At 37.8% G+C, this 23768-nt stretch overlaps 2 protein-coding genes across 7 annotated transcripts in view; one reads left to right on the top strand and one right to left on the bottom strand.

Moving 5' to 3' along the window:
* FGD6 (FYVE, RhoGEF and PH domain containing 6) overlaps positions 1-9631 on the bottom strand; it is a 115044-nt gene extending 105413 nt beyond the window's left edge. For all 4 annotated transcript variants that reach the window (XM_044228814.1, XM_044228816.1, XM_044228817.1 and 1 more), the window contains exons 1-2: positions 9460-9631; positions 1718-4121 (exon numbers count right to left, since the gene is read on the bottom strand). In XM_044228814.1, the coding sequence (XP_044084749.1) occupies positions 1718-4121; positions 9460-9475 (2420 nt within the window). In that variant the 5' untranslated portion in view covers positions 9476-9631. The remainder of the gene's footprint in view (positions 1-1717; positions 4122-9459) is intronic.
* Positions 9632-9965: 334 nt separating this feature from the next.
* Positions 9966-23768, top strand: part of VEZT (vezatin, adherens junctions transmembrane protein) — a 65332-nt gene continuing 51529 nt past the window's right edge. For 2 of the 3 annotated variants that reach the window (XM_044228852.1, XM_044228854.1), the window contains exon 1: positions 9974-10123. In XM_044228852.1, coding sequence (XP_044084787.1) covers positions 10088-10123 — 36 coding nt within the window. In that variant the 5' untranslated portion in view covers positions 9974-10087. Of the gene's footprint in view, positions 10124-23768 lie in introns of all 3 variants that reach the window. The other variant, XM_044228853.1, reaches the window with a different exon arrangement.

The raw sequence follows: 23768 nt of genomic DNA, 5'->3' as shown, positions 1-23768 counted from the left end.
CACACAGACACATACACACCCACATAATATACAAAAACATATTAAAACAGGGCAATACCAACAAAACTGTCTCATGGAGACAAGAACAAGCATGAGAACACACATTTTTTTTTTTAAACTGGATACTTAACTTCAATTCTCTGTCAAAATATTTATGCCAAGGAAAAGACTTCTGCCTAAATACTAATGTTCAGAATAGACAGTTGTAAGCAGAATGGAGTCAGCTATGAGAAAAGTCAGGCAAGGAAGCTAAGTATTTTATGGTTCAGTGGAGGAAGGGCACAGATGATGAGTAAAGAAACATGCTGGGAGAGCATTTGAAAGCTAAAAGAAATTGGAACAATTTTACTTGGTACTATAAAATTTTCCTTGACATTTTTATTTATTCCATTCACCTGATAATTTTCTGATCCTCTGCTATGTCACTATTTCTACAAAAGTCCCACTGTAAGTACTCAAAGGTTACTTTGAGTTTAATGACCTAAGAGCATGAAGACTTCAAAAAGGGCCTATGTGCTTTATGTTATACACACAACACTTTAAATGCAATACGAAGGCCCTCTTTGAGACTACAGAGAGAGAACAAAGCTTCTGCAGTGTTTACTTTCCTTCTTTTTCATTCATTCTTTCACCCAACCAACACCTACTCATCCCTCCAAACCCCATTTGGCCCCATACGGGATAAAAAATATGACTCATTTTCAACTAAGAATATTAAAATAAAATTGTCTTTAAAAAAAAGATAGGACTCAAACTCTTGGTGGAGCTTAAAACTGAATACAGAATATCAAACTGTATAAACTATACCATAAGACAAATGGAGATAAAACCTATAAAGATACCACAGCATAATGGGGAGATCAGAATAGGAAATAAACACTTCCTACTAGGTCTGTAAAAGCTTCATGAAGTCAATGGTTGCTGAGCTGGACCATCAAGGACAGTCAAGGTTTCAATAAGAAAGTTGGAGAAGGGATACCAGAGGTAGTAAATACATATTAAAAAGTGAGAAAGAAAAGATAGTAGCTTTCCATTTCCTGTGTTTTTCCTATATCCATATGAAGCCAGCAATTAGTTTTCAAAAAGCAAAATAACTAATCGTCAGAGTAGGAAATTTTGTAAATTTCGAGGTTTTAACTGACGAGGACACCACAGGCAAATGCATGGATTTCAAACTCCACAAATTCCTTTTTCTTTCCTTTCTTTTTTTTTTTTTAAGTAGGCTCCACACCCAGTGTAGAGCCCAGTGTGCAGTTCAAACTCATGACACAGAGATTAAGACCTGAGCTGCGATCGAGTCAGACACTCAACTGACTGAGCCACCCAGGCACCCCCAAACTGCATAGATGTCTTACACCTAACAAATAAACGTCACTGATCTGGCCAATTTCCTCCCCTAGATTCCTGCTATTCCTTCTATGTTGGTGCTTTGGAGGCCTGCAACCTTGCTGTTCTAGGTCTCCTTTGTACTATCTACACTACCACTGGTTCAAATTCTTTGAATCAGCTACTAAAATAAATCAGCTACTTCAAGCCTGCATTGAAAATACCCATACTGACTATGATAAAAGAACACTGCAGTTTGAAGTAATTTAATATGTGCTTAACTAAACCACTCTCTCACCAAGTGATTTCCCCCCATCTCACAGGGTTCTTGGGAGGTTAATTTCAGTGATAAATGCAAAAGCACAGTGTCCATCTGGCACCTAAGTGTTACCTGGAATGCTGATGTCTGGGTCCAAGTTGCAACTGGCCATCTGGAGCTTCATATGGCTCTTCTACCTCATACACATTTGCATCAGTGTCCTCCATGCTTCTGGAATTCTGCCATTCTAACTCAGGAGTTTTCCCTATGGCCATTATAAATGGCAAGTTCTCATACTCTGGTATTTCCTCATAATGGCGTACATTTTCATACTCTGGGGCACAGCCACTTGTGATAGATTTGCAAGGCGCCTGAGATAATGACTCCCTGGAGAGTATTTGGTCATCCAAAGACTCAGCTCGTGGTCCATTAGCTGCACTGGTCTGGCCCCGGGACTTCTTCCTCTTCTTTTGAGATTCCAAGCTGTAGTTATCTGCAGAATACGCCTTGATGGGTTTACTTCTCTTCTCTTCTACCAACATGCCATGCCAATCACTTTCAATTCCTTTTCTCTCCCCACCTGAGAGGCTGCCGGCAGTTGCATCTCCAAGCTGGCTATTCTTGGACCAAAATTTCTGGAAGTCACTTTTCATGAAGCAGATGGACAGTTTCACGTTCAGCAACTTCTTTAAAGAGTTTTTCTTCTGAGTGTCTTTGCAAGGCTTAGTGCACCTTTCCGCATCCATAGCAGATAATGATTTTGCTCGAGGCTTAGTTATGGCGGTTGAAAGCTCACTATTTGATGATGTAGTGACAGACTTTAAGGATTCTGGGTTCCCCGAAAAGGGTAAAATAGGATGAGGTAATTTCCACACTGGCTTTTCTGAAGCCCGTTTAGGCATATCAGAGGAGGATGACATACTGAGGTTTTGGGCACACACATGCTGAAGGTGATTTCTTTCTAGACCTTTCTCTGAATTATTTTCTTCATTTGAGGGATAAGAACTTTTCTCCACAATCTCCTCTGAGGCAGCCTTTTTAAGCACTCCTGCAGCAGGCAAGCTGTGTCTTTGAGGTTTTTTGGGGACAATCCTTGAGGCATTTTCACCTTTTATTGTAGATTCCTTTTGTATTTGAGGGGCAGACACTCCCACGTTGCAGATAGTAGGCAAATGTTCATTGCAGGTTAATTTGAGCTGCTTTGGCAGGCTCATAGATAAAGTACTGCACCTTATAAAATTGGTCCCTTTGTCCATAGCAAGTGACATACTAGAACTATCTATTGTCTTGCTGTCAGAACTTAAATTAGAATCTGTTTCCATTTTTTCAAAGGAAGATGTTTCAGGACACACAGCTTTCTGTGGACTGACTAAATTTTGTCTGTCACCACTGCAGTCCACATTCAATTCACTTTTATTTCCTGGCTTCACTTTGTCCACCTGTTCCTGGTTACACAAAACATTATGATGAAGAACACTGATTTTATTGTTTTTCAAACCAGCTTCTAAAAGACAAGAAGAGTCACTGTCTAAATTCTCTGGTTCTTCAGTACTTTCACTAGGCACATCTACATACTTTTGACGTAACAGACGAGCAGCCCGTGTCTTTCTGGGCTTGGGGGTTGGAAATTTGGGGGTATGTGGTACTAAGTGAATTTCTAAGGGACCAAGGTCTTTGACTTCTGATTTCTTACTAACTCCATCTGAAGATAAAAAAGTACTCCTTTTACCATTTTCCAGAGCTTCTTGTCCAGATGAATGAAAGCAAGTACTGCTTTGATCACTGCTAGGCTGATAAGTTTCATCACTAGGAAGCTGTAGGTGGCAATGGTGATGATGATCAGGAACTTTTTCAAACCTGGGCAGGGAAGGTGACAAATCTGCAAACTCAATTCTGAATTGTCTGTTGGAATTATAGCCATCATTAATTTCTGGGCTGTCTGTGGATCTGTGCTTCGGTAGGGAAATAAAAGGTGATGTTCGTTGTGTTAAAACATCTTTGAGCTTCTCTTCTAGGATGTTTGCCTTTAAAATGACTTCACTCTGGCTCTTGACATTCTCAACATTAGAATCACATTTACTCCTTGTTTTTACGGCTGAAGAGGACTCCTCAATTTTACTATATTCTAAGTTTTCATGCGTTTCCAGGGTCTCTAAAACAAGTTGCTTTACACACAAATTCTCTCTATTCCCAAGTTTATGGACACACTGAGAACTGCAGGAACACATTGGTAAAATATAATTACTGCTCTGATGCCCTACATTTTTACAGTCAGAGTTGTCGGCATTTTCAGGTAATTCCTGTTTGTGCTCTTCCAGGTTTACAATGATTTTCCTTGATGCTGACTGCCCGATGTCTCTAACAGGTGAGCCCTTCAGAACTTTTGGTTTCGGGGCTATTGCTGGTTTGGTTTTCTTTGTTGACGGTGGAACACTAGAAATCACAATATCGGGTTTGGGTGCAACAGGAGGTGCAGCTGGCTTATTATTTGCTACCACAAACTTTGGCTTAGGGGCCACTGGTGGCTTCTTAATCTCTAGAAAGGAAAAAATAATAATATGATGCTAAAAAACAAACAAAAAACCCCAAAGCAAAAGATGATAAATAATTAAATTTGATAACATTTTTACTTTTTTTGATAATATGGTGAGCTTGCATTTTACTAGGTAGATTAAATTTCATTGAAGAGTCCACATTACTCCTGAAAATTCCTTAAACTGACCTTCAATTCCAATATACAAAGCTCTGGGTAGAGTGTACATTTCTTAGCAAGTCCAATAAAGTTTTCTTCTCATTTTGGAACAGATTACCATATCTTCAGTGGACACTAAATGAAATCATTGGTATAGAAGAAGAAAGTAGTACTTTAGTTCATCTGCTGAGTGCTGAATGAATTTGCCTCAGTTATATAGAAATGAAACCCTTTAACATTACATATCAATAAGTAGTGGTATTCTTCTACCTCAGTGATATACCACAGAGTTGTCTAAGTGCCTTTTCTCAAGAATCTACTTCACTAGCACCCCCAAAACTATCCTAAAAAGGAATACAGAAATCAGAAATTTTCCAAACTTACAAACAAAACTAGTTCCTCTATATTATTTGATTCATTATTAAGTTGGTATTTCTCTGTATGGGGAATATTACTGGGAATTTTCATTATAATCCCTCACAGAGCTTTATTTTTTTAAAAAATCATGTGTATAGGTTCAACTACATGTCTGATCAGTCAGAGTTTCTGGGCATACAGCCTGGACATGCGTACTTCTTTCAAGTTCCACAAGTGAATATACTGTGTTCCCTTTATTAATAAGCACTCTTCTAGAGCATTTCAAAGACAATTTCTACTGTAGCAATCCTTTCCTAACATTATATCAAAAGCACTTAACACCTATTTTTCTTAAATAAACACCGATTATACTATGTTAGTTTTGTACAGACCTGGTCCTAGCCTAAAGTCACCTAACAAAAAGCCTCATACAAAAGACCTATAAGATGAAAATTATATAGAACTCAAACATCTGGTTTTTGGTTTTGTTTTTGTTTTGTTTTGTTTTTTCAGTTCTTTTAAGTTTTTCCACCTATACTATCACTATCACCTAGTCACATTTCCCCAAGGACACCTGAAGTAAAAATACTTTATTTTATCTTACAGTCTTACACTTCATGTTTGTTCTTCAACAGGATTTAAAGCTTAATAAAAACTTGATTTACTGAAAAAAAAACCCCAATTTTTCAAAATATCTTTTGGACATTAAGTATTTGAATATACAGAGGCTTTTACTTCATTTAGTGATTGATTTTTTTTTTTTTTTCCACAAAGGAAATTTCAAGAGAAGTCACAACATTTGGTAAGGTATTAGAGGAAAGTTGGGGGTGGGGGAGGATAGGGTGTTCTATTTCCTTTTACCAATTTTCCCAAGCCAAGGTCACATGATAACACATGCTTTCTCATTCAATTCCTGGGTGTAATGTCCTGATAAAGATAATAAAATACTTCCAAAATAAATTAATATAAATTCCCAAAGCTATACAATTTCAGTTAACTATTTAATAAGCATGTTATTTTTGTTTACGTAAAAAAAAACTGTAAAACCATTCAAAGGCTGAAGATAAACCTTGCTATAATAGTCTATTAAATTAAACTCCTGACCTATTAAGTCTTAAGACAAAGTAGGAATGCCCAGGGCCTTTTCCAAACCTCCCACCCTACCCCAGATAATGAAACCTGACAAGCTGTCATGTTGACTTCCGTAACCATTCTTAAAACATGCTACCTCTGGGATTTTTGAAGGAACTATAAAGAAAAAAAAAAGTCTTGTTTTGCAAGATGGAAAGAGTTCTGGAGATTTGTTGCAAGGCAACTTGAGGGTCTTTAACACTACTGAACTATACATTTAAAAATGGCAAAGACGGTAAATTTATGTGTATTTTCCATAACTAAAAAATACCCCAAAGCAAAAACCCAGTCTCATCAAATCAATCTTTTACTTTCTGAATCTTAGTGTACTGTCAAAAGCCATTTAACCAATCAATTTTTGCGTTTTAGTTATATTGTTTTTTAATCTTTGGTAGCAGTTTTACTCTTCTTTAAATGTGTATTATGAGTCCTCTTCCAAGAGTCATAAATCCCTATCCTTAGTGTTGCAAAAATGCAAGTAACTATATATGAGCTGTGGTTGATTCCCAACAAATATAGCATAGCGTTATACAACTAACATTCAACACATACTCATTTAATTAAATAAATAACTGTGAACTTCAGCCTGCTACTCTTAAACTGTGTATTGGAGGTAGCAGATAACATAACTCAAAGATCTGGTTGCCTCAGTTTCCTTGTAGATGAGGATGTGGAACAGATCTCTAAATCCTATATGATTCTGAGATTATAACTTATGTGATCCTTGCTTCAGGAGAATCCTTACATTCTTTAGTCCCTTTTCCCCATGTGATATTTCTTCAGAATAATTTTGTCAGTCTTCACCACTAGAAGGCAAGCTCCAGGAGAAGAGGCATTTTAATACATTGCTCTATTCTCAATGCTGAAAACAGGGCCTGGGAATAGACAAAGCTGCCATATATACATACCCTTTAATATGCCTCAGTAACAGGAAATTTCTTTTAAAAAATATCAGTATCCATTTAAATTAGAACAATATTTTGAAAAGTTAGCAGGAATCAGCTTCAACAGGATTACTGAATAAGTTTTTAATTATTAGTAAGAGCAAGTGTTTAAGTCACTGGTACAGCAATATCCAAAATCCTTTCTTAGTAGTAGTAGTCGTAATAGTAGTAGTATTTAGTGGCTCTATTTTGAAAGAAACACAACTCAAAAAATAAAAAGCCATTATATTACAGCCTGTTTCTGTCACTCTTGAAATAAGTGCATGATGTTTGGAAATGCACCCAGCACCTTTGGATTTTAATACTGTATCAACATTTAGACCCAAAAGCTGTAGAGCAAAGCAGCAAATCTTTTTATTTACACAGCTGTTTGGCTCCAGGGGAAAATAAGGTAAGAAAGTAAAGCACCGGTACCATTTTACTATTACAAACATACTTGTCATCTGTTACACACAGATGGCTGTGGTTCACGTACACACTTTCCTAGCTACTGGATCAGCCAAAAGGCAAAACGCAGGCATTAATGAGGCTGTATCTGTTTTAAAGAATATAAAATATACACTGATGATCTCTTTCCTTTTTCACAAACTGACTAGAATAATTTAAAAATCTCTATTATGGGCCTACTCACTCACAAATGCAGAAAAAAAAAGCAAGCTCTCCTTTAGGATATATATAAAACGCAAAATGTTCTACAACATTTCTTTTATTTTTTTATTTTTTTAGTATCTATCTTATTTTTTAAAATTAAGACAACCATCCCAAATACCACAGATTAGATTCAACATCCCCTTCCCCAACTACAAATAATATTCCTAAAGTTTTAAAGAATTTTATTATTGTACCAAAAAAGCATCATAAAGAGCTTGTAAGAATGATGACCACATAATTTTGTAAGAAAAGAATGGAAATAAAACCCCAGTTTTCTTCCATATTCTCCATTTAGACATGTGAAAGAATTATAAAAAATCTCAACAGATGGGTGAACAAAAAGGTAGTTAATGCTTCTCAGCAAGCCAGGCTAAAAACCAACTAACTCAGCTAAACACAGGAAGTGTTCCTCTTTTAAACACCACAAAAATGTCTGTGGATTTCTTTCATTGTAAAGTTGATAAAATATAAAAATAGCTTGCATTATTCTCCGGTAAGTCAAATGAAAGCATCATAAACTTCCAGACCGAACCCTAGATCAGATTCACACATCTAAATGTCAACTTAAATGTTCCTGTACCTGTTCATTATCAACTGTTAGGGCTAGAATTGAAAATGATACATTTAAGGTATGAATATTTTAAATGTGTTTGACACTTGGAAAGAGGGGAAAGCTAAAATGGCCGGAAAGATTTTTAAATATCCGACCACTTAAAATTTTAATTAACTGGATTGGGTCAGTAATAAAGAAAAATTGAATGGTGAGGCACAGAAATTTAAGATGAAAATAGTTCACCTCAAGTAAGTAGAAAGTCTCCCCTTAGTAAGGAAAAGAGAGTTTAACTTCCATGGTATATGATAACATATCTCCTCTACATACATGTAACAGTAAAAAGGAAACATCCACAACATCTTCCGAAATACTTCATTCCTTGCTTTCTTATTCCTGTTGGCTAACTTCTCGCCTTGTTAGTTGTAATCTGATTACATCGAGCAACGCAACGCTCCAATATATCTGTTTTAGAAATAATACAAATCAGAACATTTAGAGTGCTGTTTGACAGCTTCAAGTTGCAGGAATTTAAAACAAATGCCAAGAAAAGCAAAGAAAGTTTCATTGTGCTTAAGTGCTGATTCTAGAATTAAGTTTGAGGGGAAGCCTTACATCGTTTTTCTATAAAATTTCTAATGAAACGTGTTTTTCTTTCAACATGGCCAAAAAACACATAGAAAAAAACCCACAATACTCCATATATTACTAAGTTCTGGTTTAAAAAACTAGCCTATGGTCTTATAAAGTGATTTTAATAGTTATCTGCAATGACTTTACTAATTATTTTCGGAAAATAAGAACTGTTTCTTAAGATCGTTTAGAAATACAACGAGAATTGCTCAAACTCCACACAAAGGTAAATTACAAGCTTTGTTATTTGGAGGTGGAGAAAGGACTCCGGAAGGCAGACAGAAAATAAGGGTTCGTTTACACTAACCAGGTAGAAAGAGAAAAAAAAAAAATCCATAAAAACTGGGTGAAGAGGAGCAAAAAAATTGCCATCGACAATTCTACTCCCCTGCTTCTCAGATAACAGAGGAAAAACCACCAGGGCTGGAGTCACACGGTCTAAAGTTCTCCCGCTAGTAAAGGTCAGGGTTTCCAGTAGAGACTAGGTTCACAGCGACTCAGCACGGTGGCTGAGTTCAACCGTCCGGGAACACTGCCTTTCCTAGAAGAACTGATTTCTTAACATGGGAACCTCAACTACTTCCACACGCAAATGCGAAGTCCCCCAAACTTTAGGAGGGACGAGCAAATGTCTCCCTCTTCACATTCCGTGATTCACCTGGCGCAAAGAGCTCCCAACACGGGTGTCCGCTTAAAGGGAGGTCCCAAGAGACACACGATTTCCAACCAGCCCCTCTCCGCAGGAAGGGACGAGAAAATCCGGAGGCACAAGCCGTCCGCTCCCCGTTTGCTCAGCCCTCGGGAAAGGTAGGGGGAGCACCGTTAACGCACCCGTGAGGAGAAAGTTGCTCCAGAGCCCAAGACTAGCAGCGCTCCCTCCAAACTTTCCAGCGGCAGCGCGAGCGCCGTCACTTACCCGCGGCAGAAGTCATGATTCCCCGCGCAGCTCGCTTCCCCGCTCGCCCCCCTCAGTCCATGCTCCTCTTACAGTCCATTGTTTCGAGAGTTTGAGCAGAGCCTCCGCAGCGCCCGCATTCCGTCCCGCTGCCCAGCGGCGCAACCCGAGCGCCGCACAAAGGACGCGACCGGCTTCGGGGACCCGGCGGCGCTCCCGGGCGCGAGCCGCAGGCGGCGGGCGGGCGGGCACGAGCGCCACCCAGCCGAGCTCTGAGAGGACGACGGCCAGGCGCGGGCACGAGCAAGGCTCACCGCGGCTCCGCCGGCGCGTGCTCCTCTCCAGCTCCAAAAAAAAATAAAAAATAAAAAATCAGTGCTTCAGGCGCCCCCTGCTAGTCGCGGCCGTAAAAGGCGGACAAAAGCTCCAGGCTCCTCCAATCAGTGGGCTCGAGCTTCCGCCCCTCCCGCCCACACGCTCATGCTCTGTTCCAATAAGTGGTCCTGAAAAGGGGGCGTGAGCTTGCGAGCATTCTGGGAATTGTAGTTTTCTGAACAGAAGGGACCGTTCTGTAGCAGAAGCCGGGGTGCTGCCTGTTCTCCCGCCTTCATTTCCCATCGTGCTGAGGCGGGTGGCATGGCGGAGAAGGATGACACCAGAGTTTGACGAAGAGGTGGTTTTTGAGGTAAGGGAAAAATGGCGGTGGGTGTGGATTGCCTTTGTTTAAGAAGGTCAAGGGGGAAGGCGAAGGGCCGATCCCGGGAGAAGGGATCCGGTGACGCTCTTACCAGCCTGGGTCACCGAATCTCGGCGATTTCGGGGCCTAGTGTTGGTCGCCTCCTGACAGGTGTAGCCCCGGGCACCCTCGCCGCGGCAATCTCCGCCTCAGGCCCGCCCAGAATTCTCAGCTGGGGCCCCGGTTGCTAGGCCGGTGGGTCGGAGCCCTGCCTGTTCCTTCCCGGGAGATGGATATGCCGCGGGGCTTCTACGCCCGGGTGGGGCGGGGCTCAATCGTGCATTTTGGATACTCCTCAGTACTGCTTAGCCTCCCCCTTTTTCATCCTCGATTTTTTGGGTCAGTATCCAGAAGTGGCTCAGGTCACCGTTCCCGATCGAGGCGTGGTCCTCGTTAATGAAGGCAGCAGGTGCCAGTTTTCTAACACGTTGGAAAATCTGTATGGGGACCTACTGAGTGATTAGGACCGAGCCATCTCAACATCTAGGTTCAATTCTTTTGTCCTTTGCTGTTGCGCTAGGTGTAGCCAGTTCCTCTGACTCGAGGCTCTGGGTGTGAGTGCTTTTGTGTGGGACTATTTTAAGACGTTCTCTGCCATCTTGAATGGGAGGAAGGAAAAAAAAAAAAAAGGCAGGCGAGTGTTTTATTGCCGTTTATCTATCCGATACAGGTGAAAGCTCACACGCAGTGTAGATATATTGCATATATGTATGCTCTAGATTCACTCATCCAACCAGATTTTAAGGAACTTTTTAAAAAGAAATGGCTTATTCCATACACTGGGAAAGCTAGCCATTAAAGAGTGCAGAATGATAAATGTTGAAATATGTATTAACTGTTACTGGAGGACTGATGTGGAAACGGCACTCTGTTCGTGTGGTCTCAGAGAAGCCTGCACCCAGAAAATGATATCGGAGGTACATCGTAACTATGAATCGGATTAGAACGAATGGAGAAAATGCATTCCCGGGAGAGAGAACTGAGCATGCCAAGGTTAGGAAGTGTGAAGGTACCTTGCGTGGATTTTTTCAGAGGCATGAGCGTGGAGGGTCGCTATATAAAGTGGTTTGATGTGGCTAGAATGTAGAAGTAGTGGAAGATGAGGTCGTTTTTACCAAAACGAAGAGTCTGGATTCGAGGAGCTCATTTGGGAAGACAAGTATCTGAATTTTGGAAATGAGAGAAGAAATAATGGAATGATGGCTTGGACAGGTAATTCTTATAATTACAGGTAAAAATCAAGGAAACAGTTACATATTGAAGGTGGGAGCTGAAGGAGACAAAAATCTAGGTTGCTCAGATTTCTAGGGTAAAGAAAGCCAGGCGGATGTTTTTGTTTTGTTTTGTTTTGTTTTTACCCTATTTTTTCTTAGATTTCTGAATATAATAGTAATGCTCAAAAAACCACATTTCATTGTAGAAAATAAACCATTAAATTAAAATCATCCTTTATCCTACCAATCAATGATGGCTGCCATTACCATTATAATATTATGTGTTCTTACAGACTTTTTTTAAAGCAAGTGTATGTTTAGCATGTGATATTTTTTAAAGCAAAAGGTATCATAGCATGTAGAATTTTGTATGTATTTTTCATTTAAAATTTTCATGAGTCTTTTTTCATTACTCTTTGAAAACATTATTGATAACATAATATTCCAGCATGTGTGTGTATTTTAATATAACAGTTTTTTCATTATGGACAGTTATATTGTTTCAAAACACCATTGTAATAACACTGATATGATTCCATCTTTAACTGCAGCTCTGATTTTTCCTTAGAATAATTTCTATAAGTGAAACTAGTGGGTCAAAAGGATATGACAATTTTTAAAGACTCATACAAAAAGGTTATACTATCTTACATTTCCATTAGGAATAAGAATATCAATTTCACCAAATCCTCAGCAATGGCTTTTTTAGTTTCCTTTAATCTTTGCTAATTTGGCAGGGAAAAATATCATTCCATTGTTCTAATTCATATTTTGTGGATTTATTGGAACCATTTTTATTTCTTTCTTTGCATGTTCTTTTTGTGTATTTTGTTCATTTTCCTCTTAGACGCTAGCTTCTTTTTTTTTTTTTTTTAATTTTTTTCTTTGGTGAGGTTGGGGGTGCAATGCAGAGGGAGAGACAGAGAATCTTGGGCAAGCTCCACTGCCAGTGCAGAGCCTGAAGCCTGAAGCCAAGAGAGCTCAATCTACCACCCTGAGATCATGACCTGAGCCCAGATCAAGAGTCCCAACACTTAAGCAACTGAACCATCCAGGCACCCCTGGATGCCAGCTTCTTAAAAATTAATTTGTAGGGGCACGTGGATGGCTCAATCAGTTAAGCATCTGACTCTTGGTTTTAGCTGGGATCATGATCTCGCAGTTATGGGTTGAGTCCCATTTCCATCTTAGTGCAGAGTCGGCTTCAGGTTCTCGTTTCTTCCCCCTGCTCATTTGCTCACTTGCTCTATCTCTCTCTTTCTCTCAAACAAATAAATAAAATATTTCTTTATTGATTTGCAAAAACAAAAAAAATTGATTTGCATGAGTTCTTCATGTGTTACTTAACCTTATTACACTTGTAGGAAATCATTTCCAATTTGCTGTTTATTTGCTTTTTATCATATGATCTTTATTGAGGGATAATATTCATAAGAAAAGTATACAAATTATAAATGTGCAGATTGACAAATTTTAACATGTTGAATACACCCATGTAATCAATAGCCAAATCAAGAAACAACATCACCGAGCACACCAGAAGTTACTTACCTCTTATTTCCTTTGTCAGTCCTGCCCACCTTAGAGAAAACCATTATTCGGACTTGTAATAACTAACTTAGTTTTGCCTCCACTGTGCAGTTGCATTTGTATATGCTCTTTTTTTGGCTGACTTGTTAGGTTCATCTGTATTGTCATGCGAGCATTTTTTATTTCTCCCTAGTATTCCCTGTGAATGTATGACAACTTTTCAATCTGTTCTACAGTTCATGGTTTGGGTAGTTTCCCATTTGGAACTATTATGAATAGTGCTGCTTAGAATATACGTTTTGTTGAACGTGTTTCTGTTGAGTATATACTTAGAAGTAAAATTACTGAGTCATAGGAGATGCACATATTCACCTTTTGTAGATTTTGTCAAATATTATTCCAACCCAGCTGTACCAGTTTATACTCGTCTACCAGCAGTATATAAGACGTCTGGTTGCACTAGATCCTTACCACCACTTGCTAATATTAGTCTTTCTTGTTAGCCTTCTGGTCTGCCCTCTTGCCTTTAATTTGCATTTTCCTGATAAAGAAATTGAGAGTCTTTTTATATGCTTATGAACCCATCCATTGTAAAATCCACTTTTGTAAAGCCAGTATATGTTTTTTGCATATTTTTCAGTTGGGCTATCTCTTGTACTTATTTGAAGGAGTTCTTTACATATATTGGATACGAGTCTTTGGATATATATACCTCAAATATCTCAGAGTATATGTGGCACTCTCTTAATAGTGTCTGTTCTTTTTTTTTTTTTTAAGATTTTTTTTGACAGAGATCACAAGTCGACAGAGACCCACAGAGAGAGAGGAAGGGAAGCAGGCTCCCTGCTGAGCAGAGAGCCAGATGCAGGGCTTGATCCTAGGACCCTGAGATCATGACCCCAGCCGAAGGCAGAGCCTTTAACCCACTGAGCCACCCTGGCACCCCTTAATAGTGTCTTCTAATGAACAGAAGCTCTTAACTCTTATAATCCAATTAAACCTTTTTCTTTTTGTGGTTAGTGCTTTTTTTTTTTTTTTTTTTTTTTTAAAGATTTTATTTATTTACTTGACAGAGAGAGATCACAGTAGGCAGAGAGGCAGGCAGAGAGAGGGGAAGGGAAGCAGGCCCCTGCCGAGCAGAGAGCCCGATGCGGGACTCGATCCCAGGACCCTGAGATCATGACCCGAGCCGAAGGCAGCGGCTTAACCCACTGAGCCACCCAGGCGCCCCTGGTTAGTGCTTTTAAAGAAATACTTGCCTACTTTAAGGTTAGACAGATACTTTTTTTAAAAGCTTCATTTTACCTTTTGCCTTTAGATCTGTCATCCATCTGAACTGATTTTTATATGGTCAAGTGAAGATCAAATAAAGATCAACATTATTTTTTTTCCCCTGAATGGATGTCCCATTAACTGTATGTACTCAGCAGGTGATTTTTTCTCCCACTGAACTACCTACCGTGTTGCTTTTGTAATAGATCAGGATACCTTGAATGTGTGGCTTTATTTCTGGATACTCTCTTTTCCATTGATCAGTTTGACCATTCTTGTGCCATAACACATTATTTTAATCACTATAACTTTATAATGGGTTTTAGTGTCTGGTAGGAAAAACCTTTCAGCTTTATTTTCCTTCGGGGTTGCTTTGTCTATTTTTGGTCCTTTGCATTTCCAAATAAATTTTAGAAACAGACTGCCAGTTTCAGTTGAAAAAGAACCTACTGAGATTCTGACTGGGATTGCTTTGAATCTATAGCTTGATTTGGAGAGACTCACCTGGTCTTTACAATACTGAATCTTTTAATCCATGAATTCTTTTTTTAAGATTTTACTTATTTATTTGACAGAGAGAGATCAAAAGTAGGCAGAGAGGCAGGCAGAGAGAGAGAGAGGAGGAAGCAGGCTCCCTGCTGAGCAGAGAGCCAGATGCGGGACTCGATCCCAGGACCCTGAGATCATGACCTGAGCCAAAGGGAGCGGCTTAACCCACTGAGCCACCCAGGCGCCCCTAATCCATGAATTCTTTTACTGCTCACCTTTAAATGAGTCAGTTTCTCATCTCTGTGTTCTAGAAATGATTTTATGAACAGGGAATGCAGGGAACAAAAATAATTTTCCTTCTGCCCTTGTGAGTTCTTGACTAAGATCCTTGGTACTAAAAGATACATTAACAAGGAAAAAAAACAAGTTTGTTAACATGTATACCTCATGTATATATGGGAGATACTATTAAAAACCAGAGCTAGGGGGCGCCTGGGTGGCTCAGGTCATGATCTCAGGGTCCTGGGATCGAGTCCCACATCGGGCTCTCTGCTCAGCGGGGAGCCTGCTTCCTCCTCTCTCTCTCTGCCTGCCTCTCTGCCTGCTTGTGATCTCTCTCTGTCAAATAAATAAATAAAATCTTTAAAAAAAAAAAAAAAAACCAGAGCTAGATAGTATTTAAGCAATAAAAACAGATTTTAATCCCAACTATCACAATAGGAGAAAAGAGACCTTTGTGTAGAACCAGGCTCAGTTGCAATTATAGCACCAGCAAGTGGGAACTTCGTTTCTAAGAGGAGACCCTGGGGTTTGAGGGGTTTTGGTTAAGCTGACCTAATAAGATTCTTGGTGAAGACAGGCCAGGGGGATGTTGGGACATCAGCCCGGGAGGGTAGTGGAAGATGAGGAACCCAATGTCTATCAAGCTGAATCTGAGAACACATGATCACAATCGTAAGCAACAACGTAAGAATCAGGAGACCATCACCACAGCTGCCTCTCAGTAACCCACAAAGCTGGTGCAGTGGGACTGTAACTCAGAATCTATCTGTCTCTACTGTAATTATCTCTGCATGACCAGAAAACCGGTAACACATACTGGGAGGAAGGGAGGGAAGGAGGAGATAAGAAAGGAAAAAAATGAAGGAAGGAAGAGAAAAAGAAAAAGCCCAGTTTATATCTAGCACTAGAGCTGCAAAATAATTTGGGAAATCTTACCTTTAGTTTTCCTGTCTCTTTAACATAAGAGGCACACTAAAGAAGGAAGATAAAATGGAGGTTGAACAAACTCAGTTTATCGTAACCATCATAGGACCTAACATCTGTTTCCCTAAGAAAATTTGACTGGATATATTTGGTGTATTTGTTTTAATACTGTTATTATAATGACTTTCAGAGTCAGAAATCAGACTCATTTATGTCTTAAGACTTACTCAAAGTGTCCTATGCTACCTTAACATTAAAATTTAACATTTTAAGTCGACCATAATTTTGCAAAATATTCCAAATACATTCTTTCCCTGCTTAAAACTCTTTTTTTTAAGTGTTTTGATTTGAAATCAACTTAATACCAGTTTCCTGGAGTATTAATCAACCTACTATCTTTTTTTATAATTTTGGTCCAGAGGTCACATTTGAGTTGTGATAGTCTGGGTGAGCTAGGGGTACACTGAAAGATGGTGTTGTAGAGGAATTAAGAAAGGAAAGGAAGAGTGAGATTCCCAGGTCTGGGTCCCAGTCCTTGCCTGAGAATCTGACTGCCTTCATTTTATCAGTGCTAGATTCCATATATATATGTTCAAAGTTAATTTAATTATCTTGGAGCTCAACTACCCCAGGAGGCTCCAGTGAAAAGGACAGTGTAACCTCAGACTTGGACCTTGCAGGCTGAACAAAGTTTAGAAAATTATGAACAGCATATCTAACATGGGTACTAAACAAATAAATACTTAAATACCAGTATCATCATTTTATTCCATAATGTTACCTTTAAGATGTTTTGAGAGTAGGAAATCTCTATTGACCTTAGGCAGGTATTATAAAGTTCTGATGTTGCCCCTTCGTAGCTTTCATATCTTTTCATTATAAATTAATTGCAGAAACTTTGAGTCATTCATCCTATTTTGAATCCTTCCACTCCCAGAGGGAAGAGTACCTGAAAATAACTTTTTATCTGAAGGACAAATATTTCTACCTGTTTGCATTATTTGTAGTGCCTCTAAACCATTTCTTTGTAATTCCCTATAGGGCTACAGAGTTGGCCTGAAGGGACCCTTTATTCTTTCACATTCCTGTTGCTAGTAACCTTACTCCCTGTAGTTGAACTCTTTCTGGTGGTTGTTGAGATTCATTCTCTTTTCCTTTGTTAATGACGCGAAAGCTAAACTTTGCTAATAGAGCTCTTTCCCTCCTTCATACTTCTTAGTAAAGTATTAAATGTTAACTCTTTGTTGGGACTATGTTCAGGTTTAGCTCCCCTATCTCAATCCCCACACTAAATCAACCAGATAAATGTGAGATGGCTCTCACACAGTCTTGCACATTTAAAAGTAAATTTTAAAAATCCTCTCACTCAGGGCTCCCACAGGTAGCTTGGTTGAGCGTCCAGCTCTTGATTTCTGTTCAGGTTATGATCTCAGAGTTGTGGGATTAGGCCCTGCTTTGGGCTCTATGCTGAGCCTGGAACCTGCTTAGGGTTTTCTCCCTGCCCTTCACTTGTGTTTGCTCTCTCTCTCTTTAAAAAAAAAAAAAAAAAAAAATCCTCTCGAGAGATTCTCCTGTCTTTATATTATTTTTATATATTTTTATTGTTTTATTTTTAAAAATTTTAATTCCAGTATGCTTTATATTTTTAGAGGTTGTTATACATCTCTAAAAAAGTTAAGGCATTTTTTGTAAGTATCATTTGTGGATTCTTTTCTCCTTGCATTATTGATTTGACTAGTGGAAGTAAATTGTTTTTTTTTCTGTGAATATATATTTTGACAGTATTTGCTATTTTGATAATGGAGTTGCTTTCTGGAATAATTATAAAATTTAAGGTAATATATCATTTTATTTTCACTTAAACTGTATCTTCCGTTTTCTGTAGTACATAAAGTTCTCCACAGTTGCATTATATAAAATACTATGTTACTGAATAGATTGGAGTCATAGCAAAATTCATGCTTTTATCTGTAGTAGAAAGAATACTTATTAATGGAGTTATTAAATTAGAACCCTATTGACATAAAAGATTAACCAGTAAGGCCAAAGCTAGGTTATTACCAGATGTACAATAGTAAGTATATTTGACATGAATTATAAAAATTATTCTTGGGGAATAAGTCTTTGATTTTTTTCTGTATGGGTCATGTTGTTTCTTCCATTTTGGCTTCTTCACATAGCCTCAGAGCTCTAATAAGGATTTTAACATTTAAAAAAATAAAATAAGGGGCACCTGGGTAGCTCAGTGGTTAAAGCCCCTGCCTTTGGCTCAGGTTATGATCCCAGAGTCCTGGGATGGAGCCCCGTGTTGGGCTCTCTGCTCAGTGGGGAGCCTGCTTCCTCTCTCTCTCACTCTCTCTCTGTCTGCTTCTCCACCTACTTGTGATCTGTCTGTCAAATAAATGAATAAAATCTTTAAAAAAATGAAAAATATAAAAAATAAAATAAAACCAATGAAACAAAAAGATTTGGGGCAAAAAGAAAAAGACTTTAATATTTTTTAAATATATATAAACATTCAAAAGGTAGTAAGTAGGTCTCTCTCTTTTTTACTTATATCTGTTGCATTTATGCAACTTTCTTTATCTCGTTATGATATACAGTGCTTAAGTTATTTTTATGATTGTCTTAAAGGTTTTCCTTTTTTTTAAGTTTTGAATTTAATCTCTATACCTGGTGTGGGGCTTGAACTCACAACCCGAGATCAAGAGTTGTATATTCTTCCAACTGAGCCAGCCAGGTGCCCCAAAGGCTTTCATTTTTTAAAAGCGTTGGGGAAAGAGGACTATACTAGTAGTCAGGAGAATGACATTAATTAGCAAGGATATCTTGAATGAATCATTTGATTTTTTTCTAAAATTTGTCCTATTTATTATAAAGGGGTTAACCAGATCATGCTTCAGTATTAAATTTTTCTCAAATCTCGTAAGTTGAATAAATGAGAGCCTTTACAGTCTTCCATTAATTAAGAAATACAGGAAAGAAATTCTGCCCATTTCCAGTCCTTTTTTAGATCAGAAACCCTTACTTAATTTTAGTTTTCCTGGGCCTGTACCATTGTTGCCTAAGTTCCCAAAGTTGGGAGTCTGCTGATTAATCCATACCATTTAATCTCATATCTCTTTAACCTTTATTATTAAAGTGTCCTGTCCTTTTTTTTTTTTTTTCTTTTTTTTTACTTTACCTTACAGATTCTCCCCTTCTGATGAAAGGACCGAATGCATCATTTTGAAGTAAAATCTCTCCTTTATCTCTTAAAAGAACCACAAAATTTTTCTCTACTCTTTTTATTATTATCATTTGGGATGAGGAGAAAGGAGAATAAGGTTGGACATGATGTAGTAATTTCCAGACCTCATGTTAATGTCTATTGCATGCTCTTCTCACAACAACATATTGCCAGTGTTTGACCTGGTTCTAATTTTTTTTTTTCTGAAGTAGTTAAAAATGAGTTTTGCTTCCTCCCTTTACTTCTTCCCTGCATTCAGTAAGTGGCCCATTATGTGACAATTGATTAACCAGATATTGGATGATACAAGGGTAGTGTCAGAACTAGAGAGCACTCAACCAACCATTGCTGTCTTCCTTTCTCTTAGTTAAGACCAAGTTACTGTGACTTTTTATATTCAGTTGATCATGTGAGCTATGGAAGTCAATTTTCTCCCTTTGCATCTCTTCAGCTTTCTTTTTATGGTTATGTTTTGTCTTGGACTAGATACTATTGTTCTGAAATACACTTGTGCTTTTGTGTAGAAAAAAATGTAGTTACTCTTTTTAAAACTTTTTGTTGTGTGTAACGTTTCATGTAAGATTAATTGAATTGGACGCATTTTGATAGGAAAATTTTAGAAGCCTGCAGCCGGGAAAATTTATGAGTATATGTTTTACCTGCTGTTAGTGTAAAAATATTTTAAAGACAAGTTTTAAGTAATATCTTTTAAAGGCATTTAAAAAACCCTATTTTTTCTATTACTTCTGAAGTCACTGAGTAAGACTGAGTAGCAATGAAGAAATTATGTTGAGGTTTTTTCAAAGAGCTGCTTCTGATAGGAAAATGCTTAGTAATGATGAAGACACACCCTCCAGTTCAGTGGCCATTTTGTAGTGTAGCTCTTCTGGAGAAACAAGTGGGAACCATCAAAGAAAGAAGTGTATGGATCAAAAGAATATGGGCAAAAGTCAATAAATTTTTCATCTAGGTCAACTGGAGAAATTAAACTATGCTGCCCGTGAGTAGTAGTTTATTTAATAAGTAGGACCAATTTTTATGGATGCTTTTTGCTTACTTAATCTTCTTGATTTCTGTGATTAGATTTTGCTTTGTTCGTATTGAGGAACAATTAAATTAATGCTTGGATTCCAGGCTTTGGGTGTAGTAACTTAGAAGTTATGTTGAAATGTGTCAACTCCAAAAGTATTCCCTGTTATTTCATAGTTAATCTTGCAAGGTACTTTTTTATGATATTATCTGTCCAAGGTTTAAGATTGGGAGTGGGGGAAGCAGTGAGTTGTTATTTTCAAATTATACTTTCTGATTGCATACTGATTTAAAGATAAGTGAGAAGTCTGTAGAAATTCAGTATATTGGCAATATAATTAATAGTAATGGAGAAATTTATTTTGTAGGGTTTGTTAATTATGACAGTTTTAGCTCTTTAAAACTAAGAGTCTTCATTAAAAATAGAAAAAATAGCTACCTTGTGTAATTTGGTAATGACAGTCTTCCTCATCAGCTTATTTTGTGGTATTCTGCAGTTAGCCTGGAAGAAATAAGGGAATCAGCAATTAACTACAGGAGTTCCTCCTTTTTCATTAGATTTTCCCAGGAAATTGCTGTTCTATATGTGATAATTACATTTAGACCTATAGCTTTAAATTATATTCAAAGATAAAAGAATCAAAATATTTTTAATTGCTAATAATCATTTCCAGGCTACTATTCTCCATCAAATGCCCTTAATTACAGATATCTTTTCCTTAAAGATTTTGTTTTGAATAAAAGATCTTTTAGAGATTCCTTTGATGTGGCAGAAACTTATAAAAATATTTAGCTTAACATTATAGTACTTTCTCTCTTCTCTATAGTACTTTATTTCTTCTCTTCTGAAGAAATAAAAAATGGATACAAATTTTAAAGAAAAGTTACCCATAAGTAATTGAATTCTTTTAACAAGGGAATGGAAACAAAGGCTTCTAGGTAAGCACAGGTTTCTTATAAGTTGAGGTGTTCATTAACTAAGTCACTTTTCCATTATACAATTTCATGTCTTTGTGCCAGTGCCTCCTGCCTCCTACCGCCTTCTATTAGTAGCTGACTGCCTCTTCCTATTGCTTCTTGTGTTTAATATAGAGACGCAGAGATCAAATGACGTCTGACAATAGTTAGCATTTTATCAGACCTAATAGTATGGCTTTGATGTAGTACTGATATTTTAAGTAATGAAACTGTGTAATAGTTGACTAGATCATTACTTTTGATACAGGAAAGAACACAGGATCATTCTAGTCATTTGCTAAACTAACAGTTCAACACCTTTTAAATCAGGCCTTATGATGAGCACCTTTTTCCACACAAATGACACATGAATATATTCTTATTATAAAAAAGTTAAATAATACAGGGAAAGCATTAGCTGGCCCTTAATCCTCCTTTTCTAACCCCTGTTCCTCTTATCTTCCCAGAAGTAATCACTGATCACTGTAACCAGTTTTATTCCAGATCATTTAGAGTGTGATTTATTCATATATATGCAAATATATGCATAATTCCATAGGAATATATCCTTTACCTTTTTAATAATGTAAGTGGGGTTCTTCAATGGCTATAGTAGTCAGTATTCTTAAATGTACATTTAAGCATTCTTTTATAATTATATCCATAAAATAGATGGCTAGTAGAATTGCTCAGTCAATGCATATATTTATATTTTTATAGATATACTCCCACTTATAGTGTACGAAGTATCTTTTTCCTCATACCCTTGCCAACACTAAACATGATCAAATTTAACTGTTGCCAACTACCAGATTAAAATTACATATTTGTTTGAATTTGTACTTCTTCTATCAAGGATAAAGTCTAATATGTTTTTGTTTGTATTATTCCATTTGTATTTTTTTTTTCTTTGAACTGCCTTTTTCTATCCTTTGCCCATATTTTCAATTTTTAGTATTTTTTATTGGATTATACAGTCTTAGTGTAAATTAAAGGAATCAGTCTTGCCATATGTTGGCCATATTTTCTTTCTAGTGTCATAAGAGGGGTTTTTTTTTTTTAAGATTTTATTTATTTGTTTATTTATTTGACAGAGAGAGGGAGATTACAAGTAGGCAGAGAGACAAACAGAGAGAGAGAGGGAAGCAGGCCCCCTTCTGAGCAGAGAGCCCCGATGCAGGGCTTGATCCCAGGACCCTGAGATCATGACCTGAGCCGAAGGTAGAGGCTTAACCCACTGAGCCATCCAGGCGCCTCATAAGAGTTGTTTTAAAAACCCAGTGAGCTGGGGCACCTGGATGGCTCAGTGGGTTAAAGCCGCTGCCTTCGGCTCAGGTCATGACTCCCAGAGTTCTGGGATGGAGCCCCATATCAGGTTCTTTGCTCGGCAGGGAGCCTGCTTCCTTCTGTCTCTCTGCCTACTTGTGATCTCTGTCTGTCAAATAAATAAATAAAATCTTAAAAAAAAAAGTGACTAATGGTTTGCCTCCCTCTGTTTTTTTTACTTTATTTCTCCTTCCCTTCCCCTATGTTCGTTTACCTGTTTTATTTCTTAAATTCCACATATGAGTGAAATCTTAGGATATTTGTCCTTCTCTGACTGACCAATTTTCCTTAGCATAATACCTTCTAGTTCTATCTATGTCACTGCAAATGACAAGATTTCATTCTTTTTGATGGCCAAGTAATATTCCATTGTATGTATATACCATATTTTGTTTATCCGTTCATCAGTCAATGGATAGTTGGGCTCTTTCCATAATTTGGCTGTTGTTGATAGCACTGCTATAAACATTGGCATGCAAGTGCTCCTTTGGATGAGCATTTTTGTATCCTTTGGATAAAGACCTAGAAGTGTGATTGCTGGGTCATAGGGTAGTTCTGTTTTTAACTTTTTGAGGAATCTCCATGCTGTTTTCCAGAGTGGCTGCACCAGCTTGCATTCCCACCAGCAGTGCAAAAGGGTTCCCCTTCCTCTGCATCCTCACTAATACCTGTTGTTTCCTGAGTTGTTAATTTAAGCCATTCTGGCCAGTATGAGATAGTATCTCATTATGGTTTTGATTTGTATTTCCCTGATGTTGAGTCATGTTCCTTTTTTTTTTTTTTTTTCAATCTGTCTGTTAGTCGTTTGTATGTCTTCTCTAGAGAAATGTCTGTTCATGTCTTCTGCCCATTTCTTAACTGGACTATGTATTTCTTAGATGTCGAGTTTGATTAGTTCTTTATAGATTCTAGATACTCCCTTTGTCCACTAGGTCATTTGCAAATATCTTCTCCCATTCTGTTGATTGCCTTTTAGTTTGGTTAATTGTTTCCTTTACTGTTTCCTTCACTGTGCAGAAGCTTTTTATCTTGATGAGGTCCTGATAGTTCATTTTTGCTTTTTCCCTTGCCTCCAGAGACGTATCAAGTAAGAAGTTGCTATGGCCAAGGTCAGAGAGGTTGCTGCCTATTTTCTCCCCTAGGATTTTATGGTTTCCTGTCTTACATTTAAGTCTTTCATTCATTTTGAGTTTATTTTTGTGTATGGGGTAAGAAAGTGGTCCAGTTTCATTTTTCTGCATTTCGCTGTCCAGTGTTCCCAATACCATTTGTTGAAGAGGCTATTTTTACCCCTCATTCGATATTCTTTCCTCCTTTGTTGAAGATTAGTTGACCATATAGT

The sequence above is a fragment of the Neovison vison genome, chromosome 12 (genome assembly GCF_020171115.1).
Source record: "Neovison vison isolate M4711 chromosome 12, ASM_NN_V1, whole genome shotgun sequence".
NCBI lineage: Eukaryota > Metazoa > Chordata > Mammalia > Carnivora > Mustelidae > Neogale > Neogale vison.
The sequence above is the reverse complement of the archived record's forward strand: the minus strand, read 5'-3'. Positions and strand labels throughout refer to the sequence as shown.